At 39.3% G+C, this 13003-nt stretch overlaps 1 protein-coding gene across 1 annotated transcript in view; it reads right to left on the bottom strand.

Moving 5' to 3' along the window:
- Window positions 1–13003, bottom strand: part of BOD1L1 (biorientation of chromosomes in cell division 1 like 1) — a 54540-nt gene that overhangs the window by 12370 nt on the left and 29167 nt on the right. Inside the window, 7 exon segments of the mRNA XM_041751777.1 lie at window positions 1366–1439; window positions 1778–1862; window positions 3510–3589; window positions 5010–5082; window positions 5670–5740; window positions 7615–7675; window positions 9070–9113. Of these exon segments, the coding sequence (XP_041607711.1) occupies window positions 1366–1439; window positions 1778–1862; window positions 3510–3589; window positions 5010–5082; window positions 5670–5740; window positions 7615–7675; window positions 9070–9113 (488 nt within the window).

The following is a 13003-nucleotide window of genomic DNA, read 5'->3' as shown; positions in this document are numbered from 1 at the left end:
AGGAATGAGAAATGAAGTAGAAGTGAGTGCTCCATATCAGCTTTGACTTCTGCAATCGGTATGCATGTACATTTAAATGTGGATTTAGTCTTAGTCACTGGTGACCAAATGTTACCCCTTATGAAAAATAAAAGAGGCCACTGAACTTCTCATACAGAAGTGTGAGAAAACAAAAAAGAACAATTAAAAAAAAGTATATTAAGTGGAATTTAAGAAACAAAACTAATAAACATAGGGAAAGGGAAGGAAAAATGAAGTAAGTACGATAAAAACAGAGATGTTTAACATCTAAAAACAGAGGGATAAAAACCAGAATAGACTTTTAACTCTAGGAAACAAACTGAGGGTTGCTGGAGGGGAGGTGGGTAGGGGGATGGGGTGACTGGGGATGGGCATTAAGGAGGGCATGGGACATGATGAGTGCTGGGTGTTATATGCAACTGATGAATCACTAAATTCTACCTCTGAAACTAATAATATGGTATATGTTAACCTGAATTTAAACAGAATCTGAAAAAAAAAAAAAAAAGACGACTGTGTCAGGCAAACTTTGGTAATGGTTATCTAGATGTGGTTGGGGTACAGGTTGTTTCCCTTAATTTCTGGGCTTGTTTCAGGCCAGTGGATTCCATCCCTCACTGGGCCTGTCTGCACATCCCCTGAGGCAGGGGTGGGGCAGGGCCAGAGACTGGCCTGCTTTTGCAGCCACCCAGGAATCCCCCACTTGGCACTGGGCACCTGCTGCGGACCTTCTGCACACTCTGTTGTGCTGCTTCCGTTTAGTCCTGTCCAGACTCTAGGGCTCAGCAGCTCTGTTCTCTGACCTAAACATGTGCCTGGCTTGGCCATGCCCTGCTGCCAGGACAGGAACGGGACTTCAACACTGAGGTACAGCTCTGGGCTGATCCTATGTGGTCCTTTTTTTTTTTTTTTTTTAAGATTTTATTTATTCATTCATGAGAGACAGAGAGAGAGAGAGAGAGAGAGAGGCAGAGACATAGGCAGAGGGAGAAGCAGGCTCCCTGCAGGGAGCCCAATGTGGCACTCAATCCTGGAACCCTGGATCATGCCCTGAGCCAAAGACAGACGCTCAACTGCTTAGCCACCCAGGTGTCCCTGGTCCTATGTGGTCTTGACAGAAATAGGTCTAATATAAATGTTGGGATGAAATGAAAATGAATAGAACAAAATTAATCAAACTGACACTGATAAAATGCACAGTATGAAATGGCTGTCCCACTGCACTAAAAAAAATGAACTACTTCAAAAGCATTTGACAAAGACTTTGGGTAATAGCATTTAATGCATTTTATTTGTCATTAGTATTCAACGACCTGAACAGGAAGAACGCAAGACATCCCTTACCTCCTGAGACTTCATGTTGTCATCGTCATTCTGCTCCGTCTTTTCACTAGCAGCTTCGCCGCTGCTGTATTCGTCTGCAGAGACAGGAGAGCTCAGCTCAGGGCTGGGGACCACAGTCAGCCGCATTGGCATACCTGCCCAGGTGGTCTGAGCGGTCCTAGTCACACAGGCAGGAGCACACACACACCATCTGCAGGGCCTACACCACGCAAGTTAACAAGCAGAAGTCTGGCTAACTGATAAGCACACTTTGGGTCAACTTAAGATCCCAATTCCAAATGATCTCCAAGCCCTATGGGTATGAAGTATATTCTCCAGGGATGACAAATGAGTCAGCTGTGCTTTAGGCTGCAAAGCCTGATGAAAGGTTAGTCTTGTCTTAACAATTTATCTAAGTCCGTGTATTACTCACCTTTTTCATCCATGGCCCTTGAAGCAGTGCTGTTTGTCTTAGAACTTGTTTTAGAGAATTCTTCCAAATCTCCAGCGTTCTCCTCCTGTGGAGAAGTTGAATAAGACTTCTTAAGTTGAACAAGCTTAGCCCTGTCTCCACTTGTCCTCCCCAAAGTTTTGCTTTCTATTTCAAAAACAATTTTCTAGTGTTTTTTTTTTTTTAACAAGTTTGTTGCAGAATTTTTAAAAAGCAACTATTCTGTGTCTAGTGAGGCATACAAAGAGATACAAATTCTGAAGGTAGGACAGCATGAGATAAAGCTTAACTATAAAGCAACAAAGGCATTATTTTTTTCCCTGCAACATAGAAATCACTCTTTTCCTCCCTCAACCTAAATTTTGTCTTTGAGAGAAACACCAGAAAAGGAACTGATAGGAATTTGCAACAGATTTCTTTTCTTTGTTGGGTGGTGAAGGAGGGGATTGGGGGAAGGGATAAGGAAGAAAGTGACTAAAGGAATTTCTGGGGTATACAGCTGGGCTGATTTAGAGCAATAATCTCTCACCAGTTCAATCATTCACCCTTAGGTGAAAAAATTTTCAGCATGAAATACCAAAATGCACTGTAAAAGTAATATAGTATATTGAACACACACACACACACACACACACACACACACACACACACACACTAAAATATAAAATTCGAATTCTATCTTAACACTGAAAACATTATCTAGAGGTGATTTTTTTAGTGAAAATTGCTGGTATATTTTACTTAAATTTAGCATTAAATAACTTACATGAAATTGAAGGGGAAATAAAAAGAGACCCCCTTCAATCTGCCTCTCTCCAAATTTAGGAGTATTGTCTCAGGATTCTTGTTCTAGATAAGGCAGGGGGAAGGATGGGGTTAAAATCCGGTTTCTTTCCTTCACCACAACCAATTGAAATTCATGACGATACATGACTCCCTCCTTTGTTGTTAAAATTCTTCTACTACTTTTTATTTAGTTCATCAGTCACTGGCAGAAAACAGAGACTTTGAACTGGTTTTACTAAGCTAGAATTCAACTGTATATATTTTTATAAGCTGACTTAATACTTTGGAAACATGGTGGAAAAAAATAAATTAGGGAAAGAGTGAAGAAGGAGATAGAGCTAGTTTGGAATACACAATGAGCAGCACCAAGTCTCAAAAATGGAAGCATGCCCAAGAGGTATCTACCAGGAAATGCAAAAATCTGGGACTGTAGAGTAGGGGCAGAAATAAAAATTTGTGAGCCACCTTCCTTAGTCATTAGATGAAAATAAGATCATATGAAAAAAAGGCAAAGAGGGAGGCCAATCTTTGGACTACTTATATTTTAGGTACAGAAAGTAGAGAGAAGGCAGGTATTAAAATTTTAAAATAATATGTATCACCGTATTTTGATGTTTTGGTGCAAACGCATCTGTGGTAAAGCATACAACACTCGGGAAGGAAATATCTAGAAGCCTTAAGTCAATGACATCACTGAACAGAAACCTGAGCAAGTTTCTGCATAAACTATGATATTAACACTACTCTTATGGTTTAAAATTATAAAGTACAATATTTGTTTCTTTTGCAGGATGCTAAAAAACATACCTTTTATAACAGAGAAATATAAAGTAAAAAGGATACTAGAATGAAAAAGAATAATAATAAGTGTTCAGTGATGCAATTAGGTTACCCCCAAAACTTAAATTAATACGTGGAAAAAAAATACCTTTGTATCTTGTGGTTCAGTTTCAGAACACTGCCTCTGTGCTGTTTCAATTTTGGAATCTAGGACATCTGGATTATCATCTGTAAATCAGTTTGGACAGAATCACAAAGGAATAAAAGCTAAATGAAAAATGAAATGCACAGTTCTATTTTAAGACAGTTTAAGACTTCTTTTTTAGTCTTGTGATACAGTGAAGCCAAAAGTTATTCTAAATGTATTTAGTGTCATGTGATTTGAGCACTGAACACTTGACTGTGGCCTTGGCAAAACCAAAAAAGTAAAAAATAAAATATAAAAAAATAAAATAAAAAGCCACAAATGCTCAGCTGACACCAATTAAACAGCAGATTCTATGGAAAGGGCTTAGGGCCTATAAGAGATGCCAGAGATACTTTTAACTTCCTGCCTGAGTTATCACCTAGGAGGTATGGCTTAGTGACTGAGACCAAGGGGTTATGAATCAGATTTACTTGGTGGGAATAAAGTCACAACCTCGCCAAATCTTAATTTCTTTACTTTTAAAATGGTAATAATGCCTAACTCACAGAGTCATTATGAATGTGGATAAAATAACATGAATAGTACCTAAAATATGAACTCAAGAATTAAGTAATAATTACATGCTTCTAAGCAAAAAAGGAAAGCATTTTTTCCATTCTTTCTCACATATTAATAACTTTTCATTGCAGTTGTACTTTGTGTCAGGTATCAAAATATAAGTCTATACCATCCAATATGGTAGCCATTAGCTACATGTGGCTGTTAAAATTTAAATTAAAATTGAATGCAACTGGGCAGCTTGGTGACTCAGCTGTTTAGTGCCGCCTTCAGCCCAGGGCCTAATCCTGGAGACCCAGGTTCGAGTCCGGCGTAGGGCTCCCTGCATGGAGCCTGTTCCTCCCTCTGCCTGTGTCTCTGCTTCTCTCTCTCTCATGCATAAATAAATAAAATCTTAAAAAAAAAATTGAATGCAATTATAAATCCAGTCTTTCATTCACATTGACATTTAACTGCTCAAGAGTCACATGTGGCTGTTGGCTACTGTACTAGACAAAACAAATATAGAACATTTTCATCATTGTGGCAAGTTATATTGGATGGCACTGTTATCGACCATAGGAAAACCAACAGTACAAAGCACAGAATGGCTACTACATGAACCTTTACGATGTGCTTCACTAGCTCTGTGGGGCATGGGATGATATAAAATGAAGAACTTGGTGGATCTGTCTGGGTCCCAGGCACGGTGTCAGAGGGAGCCTAGGTTTGTGTGAATTCCAGGGGTTGAATCTTCTGTAATAACAATGTAGTTTCTAAATCAAGTTCAGAAAAGACCCTGGAGGTGGCAAGCCAGTTTGGATACAAACTGGACTCAAGAGTTATAAAAGTGAGCAATTACTACTCTCAAAACCTTTCTGTGATATTGGCACAGTATCTTGGATGTAAAAATAATACAATCTTCAAAGATGTCTGAAAAAGGAACATATGTATTCTAAATACCCAGTTCATCTTCTGAGGAGGGATAATGCTTCTTTCTTTTTCTTTTAGGCATCTGCCTTTCTTCCTCTTCAACCTGGAATAAAGAATGAGTATATATATTACAGTCAATAGAATTTGGAACAAAAATCGACTGAAATGACAACACATTAGCTTCCAGTTTTTGAAATAAATTTTTAAAAATCTAGAATAACACTTTAGGCATCCATTTGGATGAGACTTATTTGTAAGCCTGAGTCTTTATTTTTTTGGATTTGAATGTAAATCCACACAAAACATGCAAATCTGTTTCTGGTTAGACATGGTATTCCAACAATTCTACAATGTTTTAAAAAAATATTTCTCCTTTTACCATCTCTGAAGTCAAGCTATGTCTTAGAATCAATGACATGTCCTAAATTAATTGAATTAGTGTTCTTCTCTTTCAGTGGCCCAGCAAAGAGCCAAGAAAGGCAGTTTAAGAATTATCATTTACCATTCCTGACTCTGACTGTACAACATGGACACATCCCAATAATTACCCACACAAGAGTATAAACAGATAAAAGTGATTTGGATATCCATTTAATTTTTAATACATACAAAGATGTAAACCTTTTCTTTGTGTATCACTCAAACCACGATGAACAAAACATGAAATATTTGTGTTTCTTATAAACACACCTCTTTAGGATTTGCTTCAACACTGTAATCTCTTAAGGCTTCTGTGTTGTCTTTTCTGCTGTTGGATATCTCTAATAAATACAAAAAGAAAAAAAAAAGTATTTATTTACTTCAATACTTATTTGAAGGGTCTGCATGGCAGCAGGAAGGACACTTTATAAATCACAGACAGTGTCCTCACAGCAACTATATCAGGTAAACTCCATGATTTCCATTTGCAGAATGTAAGTAAATGGGTCGTGGAAGGATGAGGGCTGCTGGACTCTACACATGGACTTCAGAGCCAGTTTTCCTCCAGCTCATGGGGCAACACAGTGGGAAGATGTGTCCAAGGAAAACAAGTAGGTATTATTTCATACCCATCAGATTAGCAAGCATATACCAGTCTGGTAATATCAAACACACGAGAAGGCATGGAGTTACAATTGGTACACCACATGGGGACAGTTTGGCACATTCGGTAAAGCTGAGGAGTTGCCAGCCAACCCAGCAATTCCATACCTAAGTTTCAGGTATATCACGATGCACTGGGAGACAGGTACAAGATCATGCACCACAGAACTCTTTGGGAAAAGTTGCAAAAACACCAAATGTCCACCAACAAAAGCCAAAAAGAATCATGGTGGTATATTCACACAATTCACACAATACTAAACAGTAACTGAAATAAAGTAACTAGGAACTCTGGGAAACTAATAAAGGGTCGTGGAAGGGGAGGCGGGCAGGAGGATGGAGTAACTGGGTGACGGGCACTGAGGAGGGCACTTGATGGGATGAGCACTGGGAGTTATATGTTGGCAAATCGAACTTCAATAAAAAAAAAAAAAGGAAAGAAAAGAAAGTAACTATGGTTATACACATCAATATGACAAAATTTCAGAGCATAACTCTGAATGAAAAAATAAGGTAGAGATACTTTTGCTAATGTGATACCCTTTCCTTAAACATGCAACATCAGGCTACATATTTTTATAGAAATATATATAGCAATTGCAGAATAGTGGCTCCCTTTGGAGTAGAAGAGAGATTAAGACTGGGGAGGCATATGTGATTTCAACTCTATCTGTAACATTTTTCTTAAAAAGCAAATCTACTAAATTTTTAAAGATATGACAAAAACTAAGTGATGAATACGTGTTTATAATTACTACTGCTTTACTTTGGTTTGAAATATGGGATAATATATTATTATAAAAAGACCTCTTTCCCCACTCTTGGCATAAGGTAACAATGTAGGAATCAACAACATTCTATGTTCTGTTTGAGAGAATTATCCCTCTGGAGATGGTGGCCTCCACAGGTTTCAGGAAATGAAGCCTGACCCCCAGGAGAAGAGCCACACAAACGTGACACCCCTTGATCTACCGAACTAAGACTGCCTGTCAGAAGTAAACACAAGTATTTAGTGGAGAACTTCTAAAGCACAAATCTCAGGCAACTATACATTTTGTATTCAATTGGATTAAGTCTACTGTGAGGTTACTGGCAAAGTTCTAGTAGCTATTTTATGACAAAGCCCCACTTATAAGCTACAGGGCCTGGAACAAGGCACTGGACCTCTCTCCAAGCCTTGGTTTCCCTAGCTAGAGAAGTAATGCTGTTAATACCCACCAAATGATATGAATTAGTAAGAGAAAATCTGTGAAGTAATTAGCACAGGATCTGGCATATAGAAGACACTCAACAAATGGGAGATATAATTAATATCAACATTAATACTATGAAATTCATTAACTTACCTTCTTTTTTTTTTTTATTTTTATTTTTTTTTATTTATGATAGTCACACACAGAGAGAGAGAGAGGCAGAGACACAGGCAGAGGGAGAAGCAGGCTCCATGCACCGGGAGCCCGACGTGGGACTCGATCCTGGGTCTCCAGGATCGCGCCCTGGGCCAAAGGCAGGCGCCAAACCGCTGCGCCACCCAGGGATCCCATTAACTTACCTTCTTTGTTGGCAGATTTGCTATGAATTTCTTCATTTGCTCTTGAGCCTGAATTTTTTACCTAAATATACCAGAGAAAAGGTTATTTATGGATATTCTCACCAAAGACCTAAAGGCAGAAAAAACAAATAAGGAGGAGAACTGATATAACCTGTTTGTTGGAATGTAGAAATGGACTGGAATACATGCTTTTTAAAATTTCACCCAAAGCTCAAGAGCACAGAACATCTTCCTTTTGGAGAAGTTTTGGTTTAACAAATTATCATCCTGTGTTTTATTCTCCTCGTATTTAAAAGGGTTATGGCAAAAGTATAAGAAGTAAAAAAAAATTTTTTTTTCTGAATTCTATGGATTCTCTTCCTACCCAATGATCCCTCATGATTTTTTTTTCTTTACTTAAAAATGCTAAAGGATCCTCTGTCATCATCATCTGTCTTCGGCAAATCTTGTCAATTGTACTTTTATTTTTTTAACTGAGGGAAGCACCTCAGAATACCTACAACATTCTAAATCCTAGCTACAGAATTTCATGCATATTTGGGAAGGCTTAGTGATACTCTCAGAATGGGGAAAGTTAGATGCTGGGGGCCCTCTGGGAAATAAAGTACGGTGGAACACTGCACTGGAATCCTTTTAGAGGGTAAATCTGAATGAAACCAAGTGTGCTTTGCTCTTTCTTCTTACTCAGCTGACTGCGTAGGAGTTTCTAGCTATAAAACAGGATGTTTCAAAGAGGTGAGGATAGCCCTCTGATGTCTGGCAGTGCATAGAGCACCCAGGAGTTCTCTCAGGGCACTGGAAATAATGTCTCTTTGCAGATTGCAAGCATTTTACAAAATGTTCTCTCCTGGTAAGATATCAGGTTCTCTGTGCATTAAGAAAGACATAAAATTTCTTTCAAGCACAAGACATTAGGATAGCCACAGCTGGGAAAGAATATCCCTGGCAATTACAGTTTAGTATCTTCAGAAAAGCTTTCCAGAGACACAAAATGAACTTTAGTTTTCAAAATAAAATGTTTTGTTTATAGTACCAGGATTATTTCAGGAGTTGCAAAACAATTATAAAATTCGTTACAATAATGAAAATTAGAAAGTTCACAATTCATTGAAGGATTTCATTAGTAAATCCCCTAGTCTGAGTTATGTGGGCCTTCTGTTTCCTTCAATGTTTTAAGCCATTGGCCTAAGGAGCCAGTAGAATGCAGTGCTGTTGAATTCAGAGTGACTCTTTTTCTCTGGAGGAAGACCACTAAATTCTATGACATCAGTGGATATAGTGGAAGGTTGGCCTGAACATCTCAGTTGTTATGTTGCACTCCAGGGGAGAGCACACCACAAATAGCCTCCTATCTCCTAAGGATGCACAGACAACCCCTCTGCTAGATGTCCACTTTCCATTCACTCTCAAAATACCAAGGCCCACAATAAATCCCAAAGCATTACAGTGACTTACATTAAGTGATTCATTCCCCAAGAAAGGCTCCCTCTGTTGCTCAGCTGTTCAAAAATAAAAATGAGAAATTAAGGAAACTGAATAGTTTCTGAACCATAGAGAAACAAATTTAGAATTTTTTATGGTAAACCAGGACTATGTCGCTAACTGGTCCACCTGCCTTGTGAACTATAAAATTCTGACCTATTATTTTCTATAATCTGTGCCTGCCATTAGGCCAGAATAACAACAGAAATGAATGTTGCCTGCATTTTTATAATGATGGCAGTGGTCCATTAAATCCCTGCACCTATGATGGTAATGTGAAGCTCAGAAGAAAGGTAGACCTTTGTTGTAACTGTTCAGCTGCAAAGTGACACTAGTTCATCTAAAAATAATGCCATCAAGTGAAAAGTTAGATTCTATCCCTTCAAACAGCAATGGTCTATTTATATTCTCTGGAAACTTGAAGTACAAGGTCTACTGTTTCTACTCAACAGTGACAGAACGCACATTTTTCTTTTAAACAACTTCCTTTTACGTAAGTAGATCTCTTATTGAATCGTACCTAAACACAGTGAAGTCATCTGGAATATACTGCGGGAACAAAGAACTTCAGAATCCAGAAATGTTATCTTCTTGACAATTAACAAAGGGGATGTTAATTATTTGTGCCTTTTTTCTTTGTAGAGATTTTATTTATTTGAGAAAGAGAAAGCATGAGCTGGGGGAGGGGTAGAAGGAGAAGCAGACTCTCCACTGAACGGCAAGCTTGACTTGGGACTCCTGGGATCACGACCTGAGCTGAAGGCAGACACTTAACTGACTGGGCCACCTAGGCGCCCAATTATTTGTACTTTAACACATATAAACAAGTTTTAACTAAACCATCGAAGTTTTGGATAAATTAGTCATCGTTAATGTTTTAATATGTCTGCATGAATGGCTTCTCAGGCCTTGGGGTGGTCCTCCAGGACTGCTTGATACTTCTGTTTATAAGGCTCTTGAGATCACATACTTTGAAGGTCACCTCTTCAGATGGTCCTGCCTTGGAAAAGTGCCTGCCCTGATCACTCCAGATAGTCCTAGGTGAGGGTTTATAGACGCTACTCCTTACACACTGCCCTTCCCTTTGCCTTCTCTACCTAATGCACACTTACTCATCCTTTGATATTTGGCTCCAACTTAGGAGGAGTGATGAGTACTTATGAAAATTCAAAACTTACATATTCTTTGACCCTTCAATTCTCTTTCAAGGAAATACTTGGGGAAACACATAACACATATGAAAGTTCACTGCAGCTTTATTTATAATAGTATATACTATAAAAACTGGAGACCACTAAAGATCGAACAAATGGGAAAACGCATTACAGATTACTTTCAGCTGTTAAATTAAGTCAATCTGTATACATTAACACCGAGTTAAAAAAAAAAAAAAAGAAATTAACAGGGAGAGAGATTGGTTCAGCTTAAACCCAGGCCCTCCTCAAGGCCTTCCCCAGCAAAGCTGACCCCACCAGACATGGATGTATCTCTTTTTTTTTAAGATTGTATTTATTTATTCATGAGAGATATAGATAGATAGATAGATAGATAAAGAGAGAGAGAGAGAGGCAGAGACACAGGCAGAGGGAGAAGCAGGCTCCCTGCAGGGAGCCTGACTTGGGACTCGATCCCAGGTCTCCAGGATCACACTCCTGGCCGAAGGCAGCGCTAAACTGCTAAGCCACCGGGCTACCCTGGAGTATCTTTATTACAGAGAGCAACTCCCTGGCAGGTTACTTCTGCAAACTCCCTGAACGCTGACTGGATATGCATTCTTTACCTCAATTTCCTTAGCACTCACAAGTACCTTGCTTACCAATCTTTATTGGGGGAATAATTTAAAGAACCAAGTCATCACATAGTAAACATATAATTTCTTTCCTAGCACCCTGCCCAAGAGCTTAGAATGTGGCCTGGGGCACAATGTGTTTCCAGGGACATCAACTCTACTCTCACCCCAAGAATAAAGCATTTGATTTACTTTAAATCAATCAGCAAGTTACATTCATCTGATTACAGTAATTAGTTTAGGGTGGACAAAGGTACCTAAGCTGAATCAGAGTAAGTCTCAGGATTTCAGCCAGGAATGACAGGACAAAGGTATTTCCCTAGAGGCTTACAAACGAGAAAGCAATTACCTCTGCTGGGGACTGAGGGAAAGGGGAGAAACCGGGTCTTCGCAAGATGGTTTGTTGGGGATATCATCATGTTCTCGGATGATGCTCTGCCTGAACTTTGCAATTCTGTGAATACTATAGACTGGATGTTTGAGACCCCCCTCAAATCCATATATTGAAACCCAAAAGGGACACCTGGGTGGCTCAGTGGTTGACCACCTGCCTTTTGCTAAAGTCCTGATCCTGGGGTCCAGGATTGAGTCCTATATCAGGCTCCTTGTGGGGAGCCTGCTTCACCCTCTTCCTGTGTCTCTGCTTCTCTCTCTGTCTCTCTCATGAATAAAGAAATAAAATATTAAAAAAAAAAAAAGAAAAAAAAGAAACCCTAAATCCCCAATCTGATAGTATTTAGAGGTGGGGCCCTTAAGAGGTTTAAATGTTATGAGGGTGGAACATTGCGCTGGGATTAGTGTCCTTATGGAAATAAGAAAGAGAGATATCTTTCTCTGCATTCATACATGCAAAAACATAACCAAAAAGATAGTCCTTACCAAGAACCCACCCATGCTGGCACCCTGAACTTGGATCTCCAGCCTCCAGCGGGGTTAATTTGGTGCTTAAGCACTCAGTCTTTGGAATTCTAACAGCCTGAACTGCCTGAAACAGTGAACTAATACATTTTCTATAAACATTTGTAGAGTTTTCTGCAACTTGCAACTAAAATCACCCTGACTGCTCTAGGAGGCTTACATGGACATTTCAGCATGGGGGGAGGTGGGGGGGGGGGACTGGCATAAATTTGGTCACATGCTCTAAAGTTCCTATTGCTCTTTTCCCTAGTTAATGTGCAGACCAGAAGAGACGATACAATAATGACTAGAATACAGACCAGAAATAATTGTCCATTGTCACAATTCTCATTTATATTTCCCTAACCTAGTGGTTCTCAAAGTGTGGTCCAAAGACCCCTGAGACTCCTGAAATCTTCCATCAAGGGAAATTGCAATTTTCCAGAGGCAATGTGATGTTCCTGAATTATCTGAAAAGGCTATTAAAATCCAACCATGTAAGCGTGATGCTGAATTTTCTTCATATACTTCAACCAAGATAACAACATGCTAACTACAGAAACAGCCATGAGTACCAGCTGCTTTCTATTAAACTAGACTTAAAGAGATTTGTAAAAATGCAAAACAATGTCAATTTTCTTACTACATTTTGTCATTGGGGAAAATTTGTTATTTTTCATGAAAAAATTATTTATGTTAACCTACAGTGAACAATGAATTCAGTTATATGGAATGAATACCTTACAACCCTCTCAGTTTCACTTTCTTATTTAGTAAATGTCAACAGGTAAAATCCACATAACAAAAGTTCTCCATAAAGACTCCTAACTCTGGGAAACGAACTAGGGGTGGTGGAAGGGGAGGAGGGCGGGGGGTGGGGGTGAATGGGTGATGGGCACTGAGGGAGGGACTTGAGGGAGCACTGGGTGTTATTCTGTATGTTGGTGATGTGGGACTCGATTCTGGAACTCCAGGATCATGCCCTGAGCTAAAGGCAGATGCTTATCTGCTGAGCCATCCAAGCATCCCTGGGATCCTCAATTTTTAAGAGTGTAAAGTGGTTCTGAGACCAAAGTGTTTGGGAGCTGCTGCCTTAATCCTTCCTGATCCTGAGGCTCTCTCCTACAAAACATGAAGTGGATCCTGAAGATAGTGCACAGAGACTGGCAGCCATGTCAGCGATCACTGGGGCCCAGCCAGAGTGCTAGGGCCAGCAGGCAG

Source organism: Vulpes lagopus, chromosome 4 (assembly GCF_018345385.1).
Source record: "Vulpes lagopus strain Blue_001 chromosome 4, ASM1834538v1, whole genome shotgun sequence".
NCBI lineage: Eukaryota > Metazoa > Chordata > Mammalia > Carnivora > Canidae > Vulpes > Vulpes lagopus.
Note: the sequence above shows the minus strand (reverse complement) of the source record. Positions and strands in the feature narration are given on the sequence as shown.